Source organism: Papio anubis, chromosome 4 (assembly GCF_008728515.1).
Source record: "Papio anubis isolate 15944 chromosome 4, Panubis1.0, whole genome shotgun sequence".
Classification (NCBI taxonomy): Eukaryota; Metazoa; Chordata; class Mammalia; order Primates; family Cercopithecidae; genus Papio; species Papio anubis.
The window spans coordinates 107,723,878-107,748,472 of NC_044979.1; the positions used below are offsets into that span (position 1 = coordinate 107,723,878).

Sequence of the window (24,595 nt, forward strand, 5' to 3'; positions counted from 1 at the left end):
GTGATGATGAGCATTTTTTCATGTGTCTGTTGGCTGTATGAATGTCTTCTTTTGAGAAATGTCTGTTCTTACCCTTTGCCCACTTTTGGATGGGGTTGTTTGTTTTTTTCTTGTAAATTTGTTTGAGTTCTTTGTAGGTTCTGGATATTAGCCCTTTGTCACATGAGTATATTGCAAAAATTTTCTCCCATTCTGTAGGTTGCCTGTTCACTCTGATGGTAGTTTCTTAATACCACACATCTACAGCCATCTGATCTTTGACAAACCTGAGAGAAACAAGAAATGGGGAAAGGATTCCCTATTTAATAAATGGTGCTGGGAAAATTGGCTAGCCATAAGTAGAAAGCTGAAACTGGATCCTTTCCTTACTCCTTATACAAAAATTAATTCAAGATGGATTAGAGACTTAAATGTTAGACCTAATACCATAAAAACCCTAGAAGAAAACCTAGGTAATACCATTCAGGACATAGGCATGGGCAAGGACTTCATGTCTAAAACACCAAAAGCAATGGCAGCAAAAGCCAAAATTGACAAATGGGATCTAATTAAACTAAAGAGCTTCTGCACAGCAAGAGGCATGCCTTTTAAGAGGAAATGAAGACCCCTTCTTCCTAAAGCTCTGTGCCTGCCCCATTCGGCCCATTGGTAGTGTCTCTAGTGGTTCTACAGAGAGGGGGCAGCAGGAAAGAATGCATCAGGAGAACCTGTCAACTGTCCCTCCTCTTCATGACCTCCAGGGAGGCTGTGATTCTAGAACACCCTACTTCAGCATTCAGTCCATTCTTTCCATGCCTTACATTTATTTAACAAGGCTCAGGAAGTTGCCTTATTCAGTGGCTTCTCTCTGGTGATTCCTTTTGGTCTCCTCAAGTGCCTGTTCTCTACCCATCCTTTAAATGTCTGGAGCTCTCTGGGGCTCCATCCTAATCCTTCTTCTCACACTCAATGCTCCCCTGAACTGCAGGTTTTCTCACCCCCAACACTTTTGACATTTGGGGCCAGATAATTTTCTCTTCATTTGAGTCGGGCGAGGTGACTGTACTGTGCATTGTAGGAAGTTTAGTAGCATCCTTGGTCTCTACCCACAAAATGTCAATGGTAACCTCCTCCCCATCTACATTGTGACCATCAAAAATGTCTCTAGATATTGCCAAATGTTTCTTTGCTGGGAAGGGGGATGTGGATTGCCCCAGAAACCACTGTTCTACTCTTCGGCTTTAGTTACCACTTATGTACCTATGGCTTCCTAATGCAAAAGCTCTGCTGGTTTCCAGAAGGATTTATCAAGCTGTCCCTTGGATATTTCCACCTTAATATTCCACAGTCAGTTCAAAATCAGCCAATCCTGAAATGAACTGATCATCTCTCCTCACTCAGGACTGGACTCCCAGTGGCCCAAACCAGAAACCTCTCTCTCTGAGTTGAAATGCTTCTCTACAGCTCCCAACTGTCTTCCCCCACTCCATGACCACTCCTGCTGCCTTAGCTGAATCAGGATCATCTCTTTCCAGGATGTTAACAGTAGCCTCCTCGTCTCCCTGCCTTCCCTCTGGTCCTACCCCTTCTGTTGCCTAAGTGGGCTTTCCAAAGCGTATGCCTGATGATGCTTCTCCCTAGCTTTACATTGATTGATAGTTCCCACAGTCCTCAATATGAATGACAAAATCCTTAAAATGAGTGCTATGGCTTCAGAGTACTCCTCTACCTTGTCCTTGAACCACAGCATTATTCTTTTCTTGTCCTTGTGTCCTTCATTCAGGAATGTTATTTCCCACGTTCACCTGGCTCAATCTTAATCATCCTTGAAATGCAGTTTTTTTAAAATGCATACATTTTTAAAGTTCCTTTCTTTTTTCTTGATTTCATATTTTATCACTATATTTTTAGAGATAGGGTCTCACCATGTCACCCAGGCTGGATGGAGTGCAGTGGCTTGATCATAGCTCACTGCAACCTCTAACTCCTGGGTTCAAGCGATCCTCCCACTTCAGCCTCTGGAGTAGCTGGGATTACAGGTGTGTGAGCCCCGCTCATTCCATGTTATAGATCCTAACATTATATAAATATAAACCAAATTAACCTTGTTCTTGAAGAAGCGAACCCCCCAGACACCCAAACCACTCGGCTGGTGGTATTGCCAGGCGATGGGAGGAGCAGTCTCACTGCAATGTGACCTTGAGCCAGTGTCCATGAGTCCTAGGCCCAATGCAAGGGGTTGTCTACTAGTCTCCTAGACTCTTCACTGGGAATGGGGGCTGAGAAGCGGCCATGATTAATAGCTAGTATCATTTCTTCAGGAAAAAACTCGTCTTTCCAGTTTTAATTTGGAGGAAGAAGTTTGCATTTTTGTCCAGGGGCAATGTACACCGGGCAAACGTTTGCACAGCAAACGCAGCAGCTCTGCTTTTCCTATCTTGATCTTGAACTTGCCCCTCCGTGTGTGATTACCTGTTGAACACTGAAGTTAGTAGAGAAACACACTTCTTGGCACAGTCTCCCGGCAACCCCCCCTCTTAAAACGCCATGCCTCCCAGGATGCTAGTGGCACCACTGCCACTGCATTTCCTGTTGGCAGCAGTGAGCAGTGAAAACCGAAGCGGCAGCAGGCAGTGGCAGCAGGCAGTGACCCAGGCAGAAATAGCTCCCGCGCGATTCACTGGAGCCTTCCCAGGGCCCTGGTCCTGGCTACCGGGAGTCGCGCGTCCGGATCTCAAAAGCGGCAGAGGCCACCAAAGGGACAGGAAGTACTTTGGTCCAGACCACACTCCCGGTACAGTGCGCAGAGAGCCGGTGGGAGCCACTCTGATCCCGGACGCCTCAGCTCCACCTTGGGCTCGAGCTTGCCCTCGGGCCGGGGAAGGATGACCGCGATGCCAGGACGCGCTTCCCTCCACACCGTCCCGGGCGCTCTGGGCCCCTGGCTGCTGGGCTGCCTCTGGGCCTGGACGCTGTGCGGCCTGTGCAGCCTGGGGGCGGTGGGAGCCCCGCGCCCGTGCCAGGCGCCGCAGCAGTGGGAGGGGCGCCAGGTTATGTACCAGCAAAGTAGCGGGCGCAACAGCCGCGCCCTGCTTTCCTACGACGGGCTCAACCAGCGCGTGCGGGTGCTGGACGAGAGGAAGGCGCTGATCCCCTGTAAGAGGTACAGGTCACCGGCCCGCGGGGCGGGAGTGGGGAGCGGCGCGGGACCCGGGAGGGCGAGGTCGCAGGGGCCTCCTGTAACTCTCTCCGGCCCCTTGCAGCTCCTCCCTTCTCCCAGAGAGATCCTTCGCAAGGAGGGTCGCTTGGGGATAGCATGGTAGGGGGCTAGGAGGGGCGCTGCGCCCACCGAGGGCGTCCTGCTGGCGGGGGACTCAGTAACACCCAGCGAGGCGGTGGCAGGTAAAGAAGGGACCCATCCAGGGCGGGATCGAGCTGCAAGGGCCCCCGTGCCCAGGTTCGCCCCTGTTCTCACGCTGCTGAGTCAGGCTCTGGGCTCATGGAGCCCCCTGCAGTCTAGGGCGTGTCTTCTGCACTATCTCATTTCTTTCTAGAGCCATCTGTGAGAGAGGCACGCAGAATATGTATTTTCTAAGAAATACTTTTTGTATTTTAAAAGACTGTCGCAAGACTACAAACGGTGTGGGAAATTGATTAAAAGAAAATTTCACCCACAAACTTATCAAATTGTTACAGCTATTAAAATTTTGGTCTACTCCCTTTAGGTTTTTTGTTTATTTTAAAGCAAATTTTACATACTATGATCAAAAGCCATATGTTACCCTAATCTTTTTTAACTTAACATTGTCCCTTATAGGTTCTTATTTGCCATGTTATTAGCTGGCCTCCTATTTTTAATGACTGCACAGTACTCCTTACAGGGGCAAAGCTGCAAGTTTCTTTTAAGAACTGGTCTGACCATTCACCTTTGCACATCTGTTGTGACAAAGGGCACCCTCTTTTTGAGACGTCATCTTGCTTGTGGCCCCTTTAAGACCTGATTTCTAATTTGGGATCACCACCTGTCTCCTTTCCAGAGCCCTGCCATTCCCCCTAAGTGTGTTCCTCTCACTGCCTCTCTTTATGGCATTTGTATCATTGGGAGTTGCAAAGTGAATTTTCATGGTTTGAAACTTCAGTGGACTGTAAGATCTATAGCAAAAGGGCACTATTAGTTTATAGAACAAAATCAAATTTGATAATATCATTTATTCTATAAGCATTTGTACAAGTATTAGGTGACTTGAAGAAAGTGTGGAAAGGGCAGACCCTTTCAAACAATATCAAGGGTGCAAAATAATGCATTATGAAATGCAGAGCAGCACAGTCACCATGGTGAACTGGGAATTGATTCCAAGTCTTTCAAGAACATGAATGTTTTCAGTAGGGTCTTGAAGGGCACAGCAATAATAATAACAACCAACAGTTGAATACTTCTTATATATGAGGCATGACACTGAGGATTTTACATGTATTATATAATTTAGTTTAAATCTCACAATAACTTGACAGTATAGGTTTTATGATCTCCGTTTTACAGACAATAACTCTGAGGTCTAGGGAGATTAAGCAACTTTCTTAAGATCACACAGCTAATACTTGAGGAAGCTGGGTGGATTCTGACGCCTATGGTATACCAGGTTCACATTCATTCATTCATTTATTTAATAAGCATTTGTTCATGTTAGGCACTGTGTATAAACAGAGTGATTCCTGGCTTTTGGGGAGGTCAGAGTCTGGAGGTGAAGTCACATAAATAAAAAAAATTCCCATACAGTGGTATGAGGGGTGAGAGCTGGGGTGTGATGAGAAGAACTCAGCTGGGCACCTAACCCAGGCTTCCTGGAGGAGCTGAAATGAGAGTGAGTTCCAAAACACCTGTAGATGTTTCCCAGGGAGATGTGGAGAGACTGCTGGTCCAGGGGGATGCAGGTGTATCCATGCCTGGTATGTGTGTGCCATCCTGGAGTGTATAGATCTGAGTAAATTCCAAAAACCGCAGACCACTCATTATTAGGGCTGAAGCACAGGACATGGCGAAGGGTCATACTGAAGGAGTTTTAAACCGTGGAATTTGTGATTAGATTATATAAAGATCCATGGATGTGTCCTTAAGGATGCATTCCCATGATATGGACACAAAATGGAGCAATGTGGAGCAAGAGTAGAAGTGAGAACACAACCTTGGAGATTTTCGTAGTGGTCCAGGTGAGAGATGGGTAGTAGCAATGGGAATGGTGAGCAGGGGGCAAGTGAATGCGTCAGGGAAGTATTGAAGAGGTTCAATTGAGAAACATGTAAATGATTGGATGGGTTGTGGCAGGTGTGGTGAGGGAGAGGTAAAAGTTAAAGAGGCCCCCATTTTTGGCTTGTGAAGCTAATGGTACTGATGGCATAGGGTAGATGGTGATGCTGTTCCTTGCAACAGGGTTTGACTTTGTGCACTTCTAATTAAGGGTGAATTGGTATCCTATGTAATTTTCTGTGAAGACTTGTACAGTAGTGGCGCATTGATGAATAGTCATATTGAAGATGGACTGGGATGGCCCAGAGCACACTGCTGAAGCAGAGGAGTGTGCCAAAGAGAAGGACAAGAGCTAATCTTCCCAAAGGTAGTATTATTTTTTTACAATTAAAAAAATTAGGCTTTAGAGTCAGACAAATCTGGATCTGAGTCCAGACCCTGAATATGGGTCTTTGGGTAAGTTACTAAAGTTTTCTGAGTCTCAGTATCCTCATTTACAAAATGGGAATACTTATAATGCCTAATTTATTGGATTATTGTGGGAATTAAATGAGTTCAAGTATATAAAACATATAGTACAATGTCTGATAGTACACACAAGATGCTCTCTTCATGACCAGGGTTGGGCCCATCACTACCACTATCATCATCATCCTGGTAAAGTTACCAGAGCCCAGAGACTTGCTACCAGCCCTTTGGGCTCAGAAACTTGATCCAGCAGCACACACAGACCCTTCCTTTGGGAGCAACCTGTGAGTAAGGAAACTCAAATGCTAAACTGTCTATTTCAATAAGTTTTATCGCTGGCATGCGGACCAGGATTCTCAAATCCACAAGACTAGGTCATTCTCTCCCTGTAGTCAGAACTATGTGGGGAGCCAAATTATCATCAGGCAGTTGTGAGCAAAGAGTTGGAGCAAATTCACTGAACAAACATCTAATAATTGCCTGCCCTAGGTTAGGCTATATGCGCAATATGGAGTTTTCCATCATGAATAAGACAGGCCAGCCCGGGGTAAGGTTTGATGGTAATCAGGCAAAGGCAAAGTGATGCATTCATTTTCACAATAGAGATGAGTTGGTGGTTCTGTGCTACCCCAATTGTGCTGCTCCTGACCCCTTCCACTCGGAATGGACCCTTGGTGAGTACTGCTCAAGTCTGTTTGAGCAACCCTTCTTCCATGACTCCATGACTGATTAATATAACCTTTAGATGTGTGTTTTATACCTTTAGTGGAGTCACAGCCAACTCTTGCTGGCCTAGAAGCATTTTTGCCCCTTTGTGGTGATTTCTCATTCCTCTGCCCTGGTCCAATAGGTGCTGGTTTCACAGTTAAACTTGTAAAAGACTTTTTTTTTCCCTTTCTTTCCGAGTTCTTGGCAAGATTCTTTCTCACAGTCACATCGCTGGCCTTAAGTCAGATGTGGAAAAGAATGTTTAATGCATAAACACATTTTTAAGCTCTTTAAGTGTAGATTTGTTGGAACAAACTCAGAAATTTTTTCAGGTATTAACAGTCTGGCCAAGCAACCAGATGTTATTTGAAGAAAATATGGATGAGTTGTCTCTTCACATTTATGAGTAAGTTGAGAAGTAAGTTTTAGAATTGGATCTACTTCTTAAGATTTTCGTTTTTTATCCAGATAGTTATGGAAAATCCCATTGATAGTTACTGTGGAATGACTAGGATTTTCCAGGCTCTCTTTTCCCTGAGATGATGGAAAAGATTAAACAACTTTACAAGCTTCAGATAAGACAAGCCTGAGCAGCGAATGGGAAATTTTAGTAATTGATACCATTTTTATTTTCTAATTCCAACTGTCTTTTCCGACTCCTTGACTAAATTCACAAGTATTTATTTGAAAGACTGAAGGAAAATCAAGAAGATTATTTTCATATTTCAGGCAACACTTTGAACTTTATGGGGGAAGCAACGTTGATACACAATGAACCCTCTCAGGCCACCAGTAACTTTAGGCTTCCCCTTACAAAACGGTGGCTTGGGTGTTGGAATCAATGAAGCTCTTAATGCAGAGTGAGCAGAGAGGCAGTAAAACAATATGCACAGTCTGGTATCTTGGAATATTATTTCATCACCAATCCTACATGTTCTATTAAGGATTTGTATTTGTAAAACATGAAAAATATGTCACAAATGGAGCAGCAGGTGGATTCTTATTCAAATTCTGATTAATTCATGTCTGCTTCTCTTGATTCTCCCACAGCATATTATTTCTTGGAGAAGAGAATAACATTAACCTTCTCTTTCTTTAAACAGAGAATCAGCCTCCTGTAGTGGAGAGAGCAGGGGGATTCATGTTAGACCATGATGGAGTGACAACCATGGCCTCTAATCCTGCCTTCACCCCAATAAGGTCCTCAACATTTCAGAACCTCTGTGTTTTTCATCTTTTAATTTAATTTGAATAATGCCTACAATGTTGATACTAAATCACTTTTAGGCTTTCATTTGTTAAATGCTAGGTACAGATAGGATTAAATGATACCCTGAAGGTACCAATTGTACTTTTATTATATCAGGCTGATTCACTGTTTCTAATGCAACGAACTTGACACAGATTTTAAATTTTTTCTCAACCTATCCCATTATGTAGACAAATTAATTCAAAGTTCTTTTTCTTCCTTCTCTTTTTCACCTAAGCCTGTCTTATGAATAGAGAAAGAGAAGAGGCTACCTTGAAATGCCTTGGGCCCAAACTCAGAAGGCTCTGCACTCAATTGAGCCTCCCTTCCTACTAAGAATGGAATAATGTTTTTATAGGGGTGTTGGTCCAAGTATCAGCTGTGGATGATTAATTCCCAGGGCTGTTATCACCTAAGGTAACTTCAGTAATCTTATGTGTTTGGAAAAGAGGATGAGGATTATTTTTCAAATCCATACTTTTGTTTTATTTTGAAACAATCTCACACCTACAGAAAAGTTGCAATTATAATACAAAGAACTTTCCCCTGCCTGAACTGTTTGATAGTAAGTTGCCAAACTGATATATCCATGATCCCCAAATACTTCAGTGTATTTCCTCCCAGCAAGGACTTTCTCCTGCATAACCACAATACAACCATATAAGTCAGGAGATTAACACCAGTTCATTTTGACCATCTGAAATTCAGGTGTCATTCATGTTTTGCCAGTTGTTCTTTGTATGTTTTTCATAGCAAAAAAAAAAAAAAAAAAAAAAGAAAAGAAAATAAAAGAAAAGAAAAGATTTAAGTGCAAGCATTACATTTAAATGTGGTGTCTCTGTGGTCTCTTTCTGTCTGGAACAGTTCCTAGGTATTCCTTGCACTTTAGAACTTTTAAAGATTGCAGGCCAGTTATTTTGTAGAATGTTCCTTGATTTGAGTTTGTCCGATGTTTCCTCATAATTAGCTTCAAGTTACTTACCTTTGGCAGGAATATCAGGGATAATACTCTCTTCTAACTGCATCCTGATGTTCACTTTGATCACCTGATTGACTGCTGTCTGCCAGGCTTCTTCACTGTGAAATGATACATTTTTTTTTTAATTAACAAGATTTGGTAGGGAAATATTTTAAAACCATGTACATATCTCATTCTTCATTAATCTTCTGAATTATACTTTATTTGTATCAGTGTGCACTCAAGCCTTCTCATTTTGTTCTATTTGCTCTCATTGTTTACTTTGCTGTTCATAATGTCCTAGATTTGGCCAGTGGAAGCCTCTTCAAATTGGTTTCTATGTTCTTTTGATGTGTTTGAGCACTTCCTTGCTTTCTGGCACAGCAAGATATTCCAAGATCATCTTTATTTTCCTGCCCTAGTCCTAGGATAAACCATTTTTCAAGAAGCCCTGGTTACTTTTCTTGGAGAATAATATGTGGAAGTCAGGACCTGTGCTGTAGTCATGTTCAGTGCTATCAGGTGGCACTGCTACCAGGTCCTCTCAAGGGACAAAGCACGGGGTGTTAAGTTTGAATACACACACCCCTCCCCCCACACACTCATACATATATACACATTTACATTTATATTTATTTCTGAACCTCCAGTTCTAATCCATAGAGGTGTTTAAACTGATGCTTTCTTTCTAATCCAACACTACATGGTCCATTCTAGTTTTTTTTTCCCCTTTCATTTTTGCTACTCCCTTCTCAGACAGTGAGAAAACTGGCTCGTAATATGCTATTGCAGTAGGTAACCAGTCATGTATCGTTATGCTGTCTCCTTCACACATGGGCTCCGCACTCCAGGCCAGCCCATGTAGAAGCATATCTTCCTTGGTCCTACCTAATGGCTTTAGTCTAAATTGTTCAAGAGAAAGGAGAAGGTCAAATTATGTTCTTAACATATGTTTATATTCCTTTGGGCTTCTCAATATGTCATCATTACAGATCCTCAGAGGGTGTCTCTGTGTGGCTGGGGGAGGCAGACGAATATAAAGTGCTCAATAAATCTATTTGATCATGAATTTTGTTTTGCATGGATTGGATTTTCATTTTAAGAAATCATGACTTTGTGAATATTAGGAGAATGACTTCTCCTTTGACCTTTATTCCATCATTTTGGTCTCAGATGGCTGGAGCTAGCATATTCTTTTATGAGCTCAGTAAGTCTTGACTGCTTGTGGCCTCCTGATCCTCAAAGAATAAACCATGCTGATTTGCAGTACTTGAGTTTTGCAGTATTTGAGTTTTTCTTCAAGAAACAGATTTTCTTGGAAGCACACAAAGTTTGATTTAAGGGACTTAATTCAGTGGGTCTATAGACCCTGGATTTCAGAGAACTAATGCTGAGATGGGGAGGGAGAAGCAGGCACTAGGGAAAAAAGATCCAAAGAAGATAAGCCCAGGAGAGTAAGGAGGCTGATGGAATGTAAGACTAATTTACAAATGGAAGCCAGAGGTGGTCACTATACTGCTTTGAAAACATCTTTACTTTCTCCAATAACCTTGAGCTGTTTCTTCCTGATTCTGACCTTGAGGATGGTGGTCAGGGGCAAAGTGCCCAAAGATCTGAAAATATTCCACCAATTAGTGGTTTGTTTTTCCTGGAATAAATATAATAGTCTTAGATTTCACCAATTCCAGTAAAAAATTTCTATTTTCCCCCTTAACATTTTCTTTTATTTTACCCATCTTTAAATAAAAATAACTTCTCTTGATCTTACCAGCTGAAATCTCATTCTCCTCTTCTATTTAAAGCAAATCTCTTGCTAACTACAATTTTTGTACTCCTATGCTCTCTTGAAAAACCTCCAATCACTTTTTCACCGTTCTATTGAAAATACTCTGGTCAAAAGCAAGAGGCTGTACATTACTAATCAACTAATCTTTGATCAGTCCTCATCTTATTGTAGATTAATTCCCCAATCCTGATGCACTTTCTTCACTTGATTTTCAACCTGCTGGTTTTCTGGTTTTCCTCCTCCCACCTTATTTTCTCTCCTCAAGCCTTGTTGCTCTCTCTGCTCTTCTCTGGACTGCTGATAGTGGACTCTCCCAGGGCTCAGGTTCTCATCTCTTTATGTTTCTACCTATACCCTAATTTTGATATATACTGAATCTGACCATACCTCCATGGTTATTCTGGTCCAAACCTTTATTATGTCTTGGCTGGATGTTTATGATAGCCTCCTAACAGGTCTTCCCGCTTCTGACCTTGCCCCCTTTAGTCTCTTCTCCACATAGAAACCCCAGGGTTCTCTTGAAAATATGTCATGCCACTCCTTGGCTCAGGATCTGCTCCCCAGCCTCTTCCCTACCTTATCTCTGTCACCAGCTCACTCATTGTGGACCTGACCTCAGCACACTGACCCCATTGGCACTTGAATCTGTCATTGCCTCTGCCTCGGAAGCCTTTTTCCTAAGAAGCTGCATGACCTACTCCCAAATTAAACTGTTTCTCCACTCAACATTCTCAGTGCCCCCTAACTGCTTTATATTAATATATCTAAGGCACTTACGACTATCTGGCAGAGAGTTTAATATTAAAGTTTGTTCCTTCATCTCCCCTACCTTCCCTCACGCACAGTAAGGCTCCACAAGGCCAGGGGTTTTGTATGGTTGTTGCTGTATCTCTAACTCCTCAGAACACTTTACATTCTTTTCAACATACTATGTGGGACCTAAATGAATGCTTGCCCCGTACAAAAGGAACTGTGTTCTGATGTCGGAGAAGGCAATTCCCAAGCTCCATTTTCTAACAGCTAAGAGCAGGGCCTGACTAATTTTTTTTTGAATCAGTGAATGAGGGAAATGAATAACTGATAATATACATTCATTGTGGAAGGATATCTAAATAATAGATATGTATTTTCTTTCCTTTCTTCTTTATAATTAAATTTCTTAGACAATAAAACGATAGATTTATGTAATGGTTTCATGGTTTCTCATTTATATGTTATGTTATACCTCTTCTATGTTAAGAATGATTTTTGACATCGAATTACACTGCAGTGTTTTGCAAAGTTTTCCAGTAGGGTTGAAGTAGAGCTTCCCTAGGAGGGCACACCACCACCCCCAGAGAGTGGATGCCCCAAACTTCTTTCGCCCATGAGCCACTCCCCAACTGCCCTCTCATCAGACACTGTCTTCAGTATCTCTCTTGTGCCTCAATTTCAATTTTGGGGAATTTCACCCAATGTGGGCATTTGAGATTTATTTCCAAAGCACTCACAGTTTCTCAGAAGCAGTGCCTCTTTGAGTCGGGAGGCCATCTGAAGAGGAATCAGATCCTTAGCAGGGTGCCTAAGTTACCCTCAGGCCCCCCAAAGAAAGAAGAAACTCTTGGGATGATGGCTTCCCTAAAGAAGGCAACTTCTCCTGGAGGAAAAGTATATGATGCTTTGGATGACTCCTGCCTGCTCACAGAAGGCTGCTTTTATTGTGGCTTAAAGTTAGATCTTCTGGTAGAGTTCTAGAACATGAGCCCTGCCAATGAACTACAGCCAAAAGCTCACCTCAGAAGAGGCACCAGAGTCACAGACCCAGCTCTCTCAGGGAAGACACTGCTCCAGAGCATCTCAGAAGCCACCAGGGATGCCACTGGCAGATGGGAAGCTGGTGGTGCAGGGCCGAGGGCACACCTCTCTGCCTGACGCAACACTGTCAGCAATAGGTAACATATAACTTATGAAAAGTATCTGTGGCACCATGAATCCCCAGGCTCATTGCCATGGCATCTGGGAGAAGATATAGTGGATGCAAGTCCCTTCCAGGTTGCTCAACAATACTGCTTCCCAGAGTGTCTCACCAAGATGCTGATGGGCCAGGACATTCAGGCTGAGAAAGGCAGAAGGGGCCAATGACACCCCAGAGTCTCTGGGCTGGCTGAAGTCAAGGGCAGCAGCACTTGGGCAACTCTAGGGCAACTCTTGGCAGAAGGACCCTGCTTGAAGTGGGAGGCAGAGGCAGCGAATGTGGAGAAAGCATGAGAGGATGGAAGCTCTCATTTCAGAAGAAACAGGGCTGTGGAGCAGTGAAAGATTCTACCAGTTGGCACTCTTGGGAGTGAAGGATGGGGGAAGAGAATCTGCCCCAGATTTCATATCCACTGGAAATGTCACATCAAGTGCTGTGTCTTGGCATGGATTGTGTTTCCTGTAGGTGTGGGAGTTCTTCTCACAGTCAAGCCCCCCACCTGTCCCTTGTCACACACCTTGTCCTTTTGAATAGAGGTTCTCATCCTAGCCCAGCTTCAGGCATGACCTGGCTTACCCTTGGACCCCAGAGATCTCACCATTCTGAGGTTTCAACTCTCCTTAAGGAGTTAGGAAATGAAGGGTGGGAATCCACTTCTCGGACATCGGAACACAGTTCCTTTTGCACAGGACAAGTATTTATTTAGGTTCCACTTAGTATATTGAAATGAATTAGAAGTGTTTTGGTGGTTTGTAGTCCTCTTTCATCATGCTGAATCAAGCCTCACTCAAAAAGGTCATTTTCTGCAGTTGCTAAAACACAGAGGAATTTTTATAGTGTGTGTGTTTGCATAAGTTTATAAGGAGCTTTGTCACCAGGTCTTCTATTTTAGAAAAACAAGCCATTTTACTCCTTTTATAGTTCAATGCAACTTATTTTATACTAATTTTCTTATTTACCTTGATTTCAATTCATGTTTTAGTCAGCTAGAGAAATGATTCAATTTTTTTTTCAAAGAACACACTAAGGTTGCATACTTTCAGAGATTTTCAATGTCTGACCATGTCTACTTATTGCCATTTAAATAATGATTTTTTTGGTGTATACAATTTGGGTAAAAATAGTCTTTTTGCTTATATATGTTTATGGCATTTATAGCTCTCAAAGAGAAGTCTGAGGCTGGGTGCGATGGCTCACGCCTGTAATCCCAGCACTTTGGGGGGCTGCGGCGGGTGGATCACCTGAGGTCAGGAGTTTGAGACCAGCCTGGCCAACATGGTGAAACCCTGTCTCTGCTAAAAATACAAAAATTAGCTGGGCGTGGTGGCACGCGCCTGTAATCCCAGCTACCCAGGAGGCTGAGGCAGGAGAATCGCTGGAACCTGGGGGGCAGAGGCTGCAGTGAGCTGAGATTGCACCACTGCACTTCAGCCTGGGCGGCAGAGCAAGACTCCGTCTCAAAAAAAAAAAAAGAAGTCAAATACCAAATTCCAAATTAAACTTGGTTTCCTTTCAGTAATCTTTTTTTCTGCCTATGTTTTTGAAGGCTGTTTCTATTATCCCTGAATTTTATTAACATCTCCAGGCAAGATGTAAGTTTTAGGGGAACCTTTTTTTTTTTTTTTTGGACAGAGTCTCACACTGTCACCCAGGCTGGAGTGCAGTGGCGCAATCTTGGCTCACTGCAACCTCTGCCTCCTGGGTTCAAGCGATTCTCCTGCCTTAGCCTCCTGAGTAGCTGGGACTACAGGCGCACACCACCGTACCCGCCTTATTTATTTATTTATTTATTTATTTATTTATTTATTTTATTGTAGTAGAGAAGGGGTTTCACTGTGTTAGCCAGGATGGTCTCGGTCTCCTGACCTCGTGATCTGCCCAACTTGGCCTCCGAAAGTGCTGGGATTACAGGCGTGAGTCACCGCACCCAGTCGGGAACTTTCATCTAGTATTTCTGGAGGTTTGATACTCTGCTTTCTTTTGGTTCCTTACAGAATCTCTTTCTGATTATCTGTTCTGGTTCTCTTACATTACATCTGTCTTCCAAATGTCTTCTTTGCTTTAGCCTTTTCATTATTTCATATGTTTTTTTCCCCTCTGAATTCTACAATAATACCCTCTAAGTCACTGTCTGTGGGGTGGTTTTTTGTTGTTGTTGTTGTTTTCATTTTTTGTTTTTGCCGCAATCTGCTTTACACTGCCATGACTACATTTTTAATTTCTAATTTTTTAGTTTATTTACTTATTTATTTAGAGATGACATCTCACTATGTTGCACAAGCTGGCCTCAAACTCCTGGGCTCAAGTGGTCTGCTTACCTTGGCCTCCCAAGTATCTGGGACTACAGGCCCTTGGCACTGCACCCCGCTTGTATTTTTTATTTTGATAATGATATTTTTCATCAGAAAGCTATCCTTGTGGTCACACATTATTCCTTTTCAATTGTAAACACAGTCTATCCCAAATCCCAGTGAAAATAAAAAATAAGATTTATATTTCAGAGTTTCATTAAATGTTAGCTGGAAGAGTTTGCATGAGTTTATATTTCAACATGGTGGGAATTGATCTATTTCTGCTAAATGGCATCATGCTGACTCTGCATTGTCCTTCCCATCCTTCTTAGAATACCCCCTGCTGTGTCGTTCTAGAAGCCACGGAGCACCATGGCAACCTGGATATCTCAGTACTAATGATGCTGTTTCTTTTCATGGTGGTAAAACAAAAGCCAGCCTGCACTACTGTCTCATGAGAAATTTTTTATTATCTTTCATCAGATGAAAGAGTATTCGCCTACACATTGCCAATATTCATCCAGATATATTTTGGGGAAAAAAAGCTCTTCAATTTCTCAAGCCCTTTTTTTCATCTTTTGAACTAGAATCCAAGTCATGGAGGCCCATCACCTTACAGTTTCTTAAATGGCAAACATAATTATTCTTTGATTTTGCTTTTCCTCAGGCTGCATTCTTAAGTAATTTAATTTTCCTTTTGTTATATGTGATTGGCAACAATATGCACGATGAGTTTATATCTAACACAATTTTGAAATACTGTTTTTTCTTTTTTATGTCTCATAATCATTGCAGGGTGTAACTCAAATTTAGTATACGCCAGCGTGGCAAGTGGCCGCAGCTCAATTCTTCCTCCTGAGAGTCAGATGGCCAGCATGCATTACTAATCTATTATAGTGCGTATTAAACAAATCCAAAGTTTGTTCAATTTTTTCCATAAAGACCAAAGTCCTTTTGTAATCACAATATAATATTTGTCTACTCCCTTTTCTGTAATTTAATATATTTTGGATGGCCAAGCAGTTCTACATGGATGGGAAGAATCACTCCTTCCCCCCGTTGAGAGCGAGAAGGCACATAGTGTTTAAGAGTTAGAATGAGTCTGGTTGACCCCATACTTAACTACGAAGTTATGCTCTGAGCCTCATATTTTCTCGTCAGTTAAAAAAAAATAAAAATGCTAGTAACATGTTCAACCAGCTGAATTTGCCAGTCTGTAACCTCTGCTTTGGATGTGTTCTTTTTTTCCTAACTACTCCAAATCATGACAGAAAAACACTTGTCTCTTGACTGTGAAGGCAGTAAATGCTCAGGTTCACCTACACCCAGGCCAGGCTCTGGTATTTTGGTTTCTAGGATTAGTCAAATCTATGGGCCCTGCTCATTCTGAGAGGGAAGGCTCTCATAGAGTTTTTGTAATGAATTGAGTAGATGTTATCCACAAAGGAGTGGTTTTTATTCATTTCATTAAGGATATTTACAGCTATAAGTGTCAGAAAATCTGACTAGCAAATGCTAAAATATAAGAACATTTGTTGTTTACTCCAGAATTCTTGGGATACATGTTCCTAGGTCTGATTCAACAGTTTCATCAAGACCCCAGGCTTATCTGCATCCCCTTACTCTACCATTCTTAGCATGATGGCTCATAGTTGCAAGATTGCATGTTGACTTGTTGCCTCATGGTTTCAAGATGGCTGCCTCTGCTCCAAGCATTATGTCCTCTCCCAACTACATTCAAAGACAGGAAGTGAAGGGAGTAGCTTCCCTGGAACAAGGACTCTCCCTTTTTTTTCTTTTTCCTTTGAGAGAGAGGAGGAATCTCCAGAGGATTCTCTCTCATTACAGACTTTCCTTTAGATCTTCAAAGCCAGAAACAGATACCTTTAGCTCTAAGGGAGACTAAGAAAATGAGTACAATCAGCCTTCCGCATCCATGGATTCCATATCCGTGGATTCCACCAACTACAGATGGAAAATATTCTTTTAAAAAATTAAAAATGGCCAGGTATGGTGGTTCATGCCTGTAATACCAGCACTTTGGGGGGCTGATGTGAGAGGATCTGTTAAGGCCAGGAGTTTGAGACCAGCCTGGGCAATATGGCAAAACCCCATCTCTACAAAAACTATGTAAAAGGTCCAGGTGTGGTGGCATGTGCCTGTGGTCCCAGCTACTTGGGAGGCTGGGGCAGGAAGGTTGTTTGAGCCTGAGAGGCAAAGGTTGCAGTAAGCGAAAATCATTCCATTGCACTCCAGCCTGGGTGACAGAGTGAAACTCTGTCTTTAAAAAAAAAAAAGTTAACTATGACAATAAAAATAATACAAATAAAAATATAGAGTATAATCACTATATAGCATTTACATTGTATAAAGATTATAAATAATCTAGAAATAATTTATAGTATACAGGAGAATATGCATAGGTTATACTAAACTATGCATATTATCTAAATATTAAACCATTTTATCTAAGGGACTTGAGCATCTGTAGATTTTGATATCTGCAGGGCTCCAATCTTCCATGGAGTCGAGAGACTACTCAGTATGATTTTCTCAACCTCCATATTGAGAGACAGACAAGGGAGAAGGGGTACAAATGCCTGCTGGGTCTTTTAGGAAGGGGCCCACCATAGTACTCAGAATGTTCTGTCCTTCATCTCTCTATCCCACCTGGATGAATTAGCCCTTCTTTGTTACGTAGTAGAGCAATTCATATGTGTACATGTTAAATGATTTGTTTCCCTGTTAAACGTTAACTGATGACAATAAACACAAATATGAGATTTTCTTGTCATGGTTATGATGACTTACATTTATATAACAATTTTATATCTATTATCTCACATTCTGTTCATAAGAATGTCATAAGTTTCAAATTTTTGGTCTCCCTTTCCATATAAGAAGTAGAGAGATGACATTTATGATCATACAGCTCATCAGTAGTAAACTGGGAAGCTTGATTCTTTGACCTAAGCTTTTTAACCTTTTACATTGTCTGTAAATTTTATGCTAAATTAAGAAAATTAGAAAGTTTTTTTCCCTGTTCCTAGTAGGGTAAACTTTTAGTATCTTTTCTAATGCAGAGAAATTAATGAAGCTCTGCATCCAGTTAAAAATTCCAGTGTTTTCTTTGGGTGGGGGTGGGGAGGTGGGACAGTTAGTAGTGTCTCATAAAATATGATATGGGAATTTCCTTTGATCCTGTGGTCCCATTCTATAAATTTTTTGCTGGGATATAAACACAGAAAGGTAAAAGGTTTTATCTCCAATTCATATTCAGCATCATTAATATTAACAAAACTGTAGAAATAATCTAAATGGACATGAGCTGGAAACTAGCAAATCATGGCATATATATATATATATGCAAGGGAAATGGAGAAATGTGAATCTGTTAAAATTATTGTAAGGCAATTTCACTTGTGAATATTGATATAATAAGTGATTAAAAATTCCTTAATAGCAGACTAAGTCCAGCAGCACATTAAAAAAATAATACATTGTAATCAAGTGAGGTTTCCAGGAATGCAAAGACGGTTCAATTTTAGAAAATCCATAAACATCTATAAAATAATCATGTGATTATAGCCTTAGTCTGGCAGAAAGGCAGTTGATAAAATTCAACAAATATTCCTAATACAATGGATTCAGTAGGAACTGATGGATGCTCCTTTAACATAGTACAACCTGTGTAGTTCTTAATTTACTTGAAACCATAGCCCTTTTTCTGCTAAACTCAGGAAGAAGGCAAGGATGCCCATTACTTACATTCTATTTAATATTGGGCTGGATTTACTGACCAGTATAGACAGAGAAGACAAAGTAATTCGTAGTAAGGGATTAGAAAAGAAGAAATTGAAAACCATCTCTATCAATGATATGGATATAGTATACCTGGAAGACACAAAAGACCTGAACATAAAACTAATTCAGACAATAAGAGTAAGGTGACCATATGTAAAATTAACATGAAAAATCAATAGTCTTCATATACACAAACAATAACCTTGCTAGAATGATAGGGTAAGAGAAAGTGTCATTTAAAACAGCAACAGTGACAACAAAAGATCAACTACTTAGAAACAAATTTAAAGGAAATGTGCAAAACTTGTATAAGAAAAAATTAAAACACTCCTTTTTTGGAACGATAGGATGATTCAACATCATAAAGGTACCAATTCCCCTAGATTTCACTCAATTCCAATAAATGCAAAATAGCAGGATTTTTTTTCAGCTAAGTTGATTCTAAATTTCATATGCAAAAATTAAAAAACCCAAACATAGGAAAACCTTGGAAAAGAAGGACATAAGAGGAGGATCAGTAAATTTGACCAAATATTGAAACACACTAGTAAGTCTCTGTAATTAAAAAGTGTGACATTGGTGTGTAAATAGTCTATTCAGTGGAATAAAATAGACTCTTGAAATAGATCCACATACATCTGGAAATTAGGTATGTGATAAGGGTGGCATCTCAAGTCACTGGGGAAAAATGGACTTATTAATCAATGGTGTTGGAACAACTGAGAAAAGATAAAACTGAATCCACATCTCACACCATATGTAAAAATAAACTGCAAACCCAATTAAAGATCTAACAAACAAAACAAAACCACACAGTTATGATAGAAAACTTGATGCATTCCTTTATAATCTGAGAGTAGGAAACTTTTTAAAAATATGACAAAACCCAGAAACAATAAAAGGAATTTGCCTTTTAAAAATGAAAAATCCTTTGCATTGTAGAAAAAATTTAAATAAAACCAACAAATGGCAGGGGAAAATAGGGGCAATTTATATTAAGTACAAAAGGCTAATTAATTAATGATCTATAGAAAATAGAGAAGAGAAAAAATCCTGATGTGCAGAGAAATGAACAGTCAGTTCATGGAAAAATAAAATCAGATGATCCTTAACATATGAACACTCCACCAACTATAATGAAAGGAGGTGAATTAAAATTACACTGCTCTTTGAAAAGTTAGTGACTGAGAGGGCACAATGGAGGCTTCTGAGGTGCCTTATCTTTGATCTGGGCTGGAGATACTCAGATTGTTCACATAAAAATTTCTCAAGCTCCACACCTTAAATCTATGCAATCTGTTGTACAAGGGGACTTTTACAAGTTCATAGGAAAATAGAATTAAAACATACAAATAAAAAAATAAACTTATTTCTTGACACAAGCCCCATCAACTTTAATACACCTTTGTAAGTGATAATGCCAGCCATTTAGTCCATCCTTAACAAAGTGAGGTCCTGGGAATTTAAGCATGTCAATGCAGTCTTTTTTACATATTAACTGAAGAAAAACTATATATATATTTTATATATATATATATATTTTTTTTTTTTTTTTGAGACAGAGTCTTGCTCTATCACCCAGCCTGAAATGCAGTGGCATGATCTCAGCTCACTGTAAGCTCTGCCTCCCAGGTTCATGCCATTCTCTTGCCTCAGCCTCCCGAGTAGCTGGGACTACAGGTGCCTGCCACCATGCCTGGCTAATTTTTGTATTTTTAGTGGAGAAGGGATTTCACCATGTTAGCCAGGATGGTCTCGATCTCCTGACCTTATGATCTGTCCACCTCAGCCTCCCAAAGTGCTGGGATTACAGGCATGATCCACCGCACCCAGCCTCTTTAAATATTTTTAAAGATTAGGAAACAAGAAGTCAGAAGGAGCCAAATCAGGACTGTCAAGTGGATGATTAATGATTTCCCATCAAAAATCTCATGGAATTGTCCTTGTTTGATGAGAGGAATGAGCAGAAACATTGATATGGTGGAGAAGCTCTGGTGAAGCTTCCCTGGGCATTTTTCTGCTAAAGCTTTGGCTAATTTTCTCAAAACACTCTCATAATAAGAAGATGTTATCATTCTTTAGTTTTTCAGAAGGTGAATATGCAAATTGCCTTGAGCATCCAGAGAAACTTACCATGACTTTTGCTCTTGTCCAGCTTACTTTTGCTTTGACTGGACCACTTCTACCAGTTGATAGCCATAGCTTCGACTTTGCTTTGTCTTCAGGATTGTGCTGGTAAAGCCACATTTCAGCTCATGTTACAATTCGTAGAAGAAATGCTTCAGGATCTTGACCACTTGTATAAAATTTCCACTGAAGGGTCTGCTCTTGTCTGCATCTGATTGGGCCACAATTGTTTTAGCACCCTTGGGAGTGAAAAGTTTGCTCAACTCAAATTTTTCATTCAGAATTGTATAAGCTGAACTAATTGAGGTGTCTGTGGTGCTGGCTATTGTTTCTCCTGTTAATTGTCCTGTACAATTGTCCTGTATAATTTTCTCCTGTACAATTAGGGCATGATCAACATTTTTTTTTTTTTTTTTTTTGAGATGGAGTCTTGGTCTGTTGCCCAGGCTGGAGTGCAGTGGTAGGATCTTGTCTCACTGCAAGCTCCGCCTCCTGGGTTCATGCCATTCTCCTGCCTCAGCCTCCTAAGTAGCTGGGACTACAGGGGCCCACCACCATGCCCGGCTAATTTTTTTTTATTTTTAGTAGACAGGGGGTTTCACCATGTTACCCAGGATGGTCTCAATCTCCTGACCTTGTGATCTGTCCACCTTGGCCTCCCAAAGTGCTGGGATTACAGGCGTGAGCCACCACACCTGGCCTAAGATTTTTTTTTCCTCACAAATTGATGTGGATGAACTGCCACTATGGGCTTAAATCTTAAATCTTAATCTTAATACTGAGTCCTATCTTTGTGAAATGAGTTATTTATTTGTAACTGCTTCTTTGGAGCAATGTCACATAAACTTTTTGTAAAACATCAGTGATTTCACCGTTCTGCCACTTGAGCCTCAAAATAAATTTAATATTTGTTCTTGCTTCATTTTAGCAGAATGCATGTTGCTCTGATAGGAGCTCTATCCAGACTGATGTCTTATCCTTCTTAGTGCCTCAAACTAGATCCTGTTTAGGCATGTTATAACAAGTGTTGTGAGTTTATTTTGGTGAAAAAAGTTGGAATCCATACATAGTTTTTTCATAATACACTTTTTCCGTGAACTTTTTAAAGACCCCTCTTATAGATGTTATACTTACTAAAAATGTTCTTAACAAAAACCTAGTAGTCAAATACCATTTCTTACTCCTCAGATTAGCACAAATTTAAGTTTGACGACATGCTCTGTTGGCAGGACTATAAAGAAAAAAGGCACTATAATATAATGCTGATAGGAATGCAAAATAGTACAACCCTGTGGAGAGAAATCTGGTAATATTTAACAAAACCACAAATACTTTTACCTTTTGACCTGGTAATTCCACATCTAATAATTTACCCTAAACATACAACTCAAAAACAGCACAACGCAAGGTCATTATTTTTGTTAATATCAAAGGAATAGAAACAACTCAGTGTTTATTGGTAGAAGACTGGATAAATAAATAATGATATTAGCTCACAGTATATTTATATGTCCATAAAAAAATGAGGATAGTCTCTAGGCATTAGTGGGGAATGGAGAAGGCAAGATGCAAAAGAGTCTATATAGCATGCTACTCTTTCTGTAAAGAAGAGGAGAAAATAATAATTCACATATGCATTTGCTTATTTTTTGACAGACATGCAGGAAAAACAAAATGGAAGCAGCTGAAAAGTGTTATCTTTAAGGAGCATGAGGAATGGGGAAGAGGAGATAGGGATGGAAGAGGAACTTGCCTCAATGTACCATTTTCTGTCATTTTGAGTTTTGAAATATGAAAATTTTTACATATTTAAATAATAAAGTCAGAGAGGAAAAGTGTGAAGTCCCTGAATTGGGAACAAACTAAAAGAAAGGAACCTAATGATCTATCAATCTGGAAACATAACCACACAGAGAATAGGCTTATTCTAAGTAAATTTTTGACACAATACTGACTCTCGATACTAGGGAATTATATTCTAAGGATAAGAAGAACTACAATGAAATCTTAAACTTCGCTCGGTAATTTTATTATTTATAATAGTTTTGAAGTTATTATTATTTCAAAATTATAGAATAAAGCAAATAAATGTTTTTGTCAATGTTTTCAGGAAGCATGATTTTGATTTTAAGAGAAAAGATATATAAATACAAAAAATAGGGGGAAAACCTGTAATGTTAATTTAAATGGAAAATATCTGTATTAATTCATGAGTTTTTTTTTTTTTTTTTAAATTGGAAACTCTGACTACTGAAAAGCGTTCAAAGCAATGACGTCTCAATGGCAATGAGCACATCTAGTGTCCTGATGTCAGTTTCTAAGTTGTTTCCCCACTAAGGGTAACTAGAGTTTTTTAGAGAAATGCTTGATTTCAGATCTGGGGCAGGGAAAGTTCGAGATTAGCCTGTGCCACCTTACGTCATAGAACATCAGGAAGCACTCAGAGACCAATAGGATTATGTCAGAAGATACATATACCAACTTGAAGGAGCTCCCTCTGACCAAACTTGGGCAAATTTTAGCATCAAAAGGAATAATGACTTTAATTGTTTGTCCTACACTGAATAAATAATAAATCCACGAGTCCAGTGTGGTACTCAGTAGATTAAGATAGATGGATGTCATTTACTATACAATTGGTACTATGATCCCAACTCCCAGTGAAATAATTGATTCAGGAAATGGTTTTACCTAAAACCATTAGGTGATAACTATTGGGTAATACAACATTTCCAACATTACAAAGTATCACTCATCAATTACTTGCCAATTGCAAAAGGAAACACTTTTATAACAGATATCTGGAGTTACCATATAACTTGGTGATCAAAGTTAGCAGCATTAATAGTGGGAAGGTACATCACCTGTCTTCAGATATGATAAAGTCTGAAGTGTACAACCTCACCAATGACATGTTGTTTACAAATATCTTGGAACTCAAATAAAAAAGAGCCTTTAGACTTCATATCCATCTCATAAGAATGGCAAAAGCTCAAAGAGCAATTTAAATCACACCATGAGGAAACTGCCAAAAAAAACCACAATGTGGAATATCTGCAAACCTGAACTCTTCAAAGAGTCAATGTCATGTTGGAAAATAAAAAGGTAGGAGTACTGCTCCAGATTTTTGATAGAGACATAACCAAATATAATGCTTGAACTTTAATTGGACTCTGATTTGAAAAACCAACTTTAAGATGTATTTGGGGCACCACTTGAATATGCAGCAGATATCAGGGAATGAATTTTTATTTCTAAGATACAATCCTATTGGGACCATGTGGCAGAAGCTCTTGTTTTAAGGAAATACTTAGAAAAATAGAAAAAATACAGTAAAATATAGAGGATTGTTGAGCCTAGGAGGCAGACATAAAAGTGGTCATTATACTAGTTCTTCAGCAGTTCTGCATATTTAAAATATTTTATGATAAAAATTAGAAAAATTAGATTTATCTTTTTACTTAAAAGATTAACAAGGGCAAATTGTTGAATTTAAAATGCACGGTTAGAAAACAAATAAATAGGTACTCATTTGCGTAAAATGAGTAGAGTACATATTGAAAAATCGATGCAGTGTTTGTACACCTATGTTTATAGCAGCATTTTTCACAGTAGCCCAAATTAGGAAACACCTAGGAATCCATCAGTGGATGAATGGATAAATGAAATATGGTGTATACATACAGTGGGATGTTATTCTGCCTTAAAAAGGAAGGAAATGCCAACACATGCTCCAGCGCAGATAAACTCTGAAGATATTATATTAACTGAAAAGAACAAATATTGTGTGATTCCACTTACATGAGCTATGTAGAGTAGCCAAGCTCATAGAATGGTGGTTGCCAGGAGTTGGGGAGAGGGAGGAATGGGTTATTATTGTTTAATGGATATAGAGTTTCAATTTTGCAAGAATTCTGGAGACTGATGTACCACAATGTGAATATATTTAACATTACTGAACTGTACACTTAAAAATGGCTAAGATGGTACATTTTTGTCATGTGTATCTTGCCACAATTAAAGCAT

The 24,595-nt window shown here is 40.0% G+C and overlaps 1 protein-coding gene across 1 annotated transcript in view; it reads left to right on the plus strand.

The window, feature by feature from the left end:
- Positions 1-2,511: 2,511 nt before the first annotated feature.
- EPDR1 (ependymin related 1) overlaps positions 2,512-24,595 on the plus strand; it is a 31,714-nt gene continuing 9,630 nt past the window's right edge. The window contains 2 exon segments of the mRNA XM_003896092.4: positions 2,512-2,626; positions 2,629-3,142. Coding sequence (XP_003896141.3) covers positions 2,527-2,626; positions 2,629-3,142 — 614 coding nt within the window. The 5' untranslated portion in view covers positions 2,512-2,526.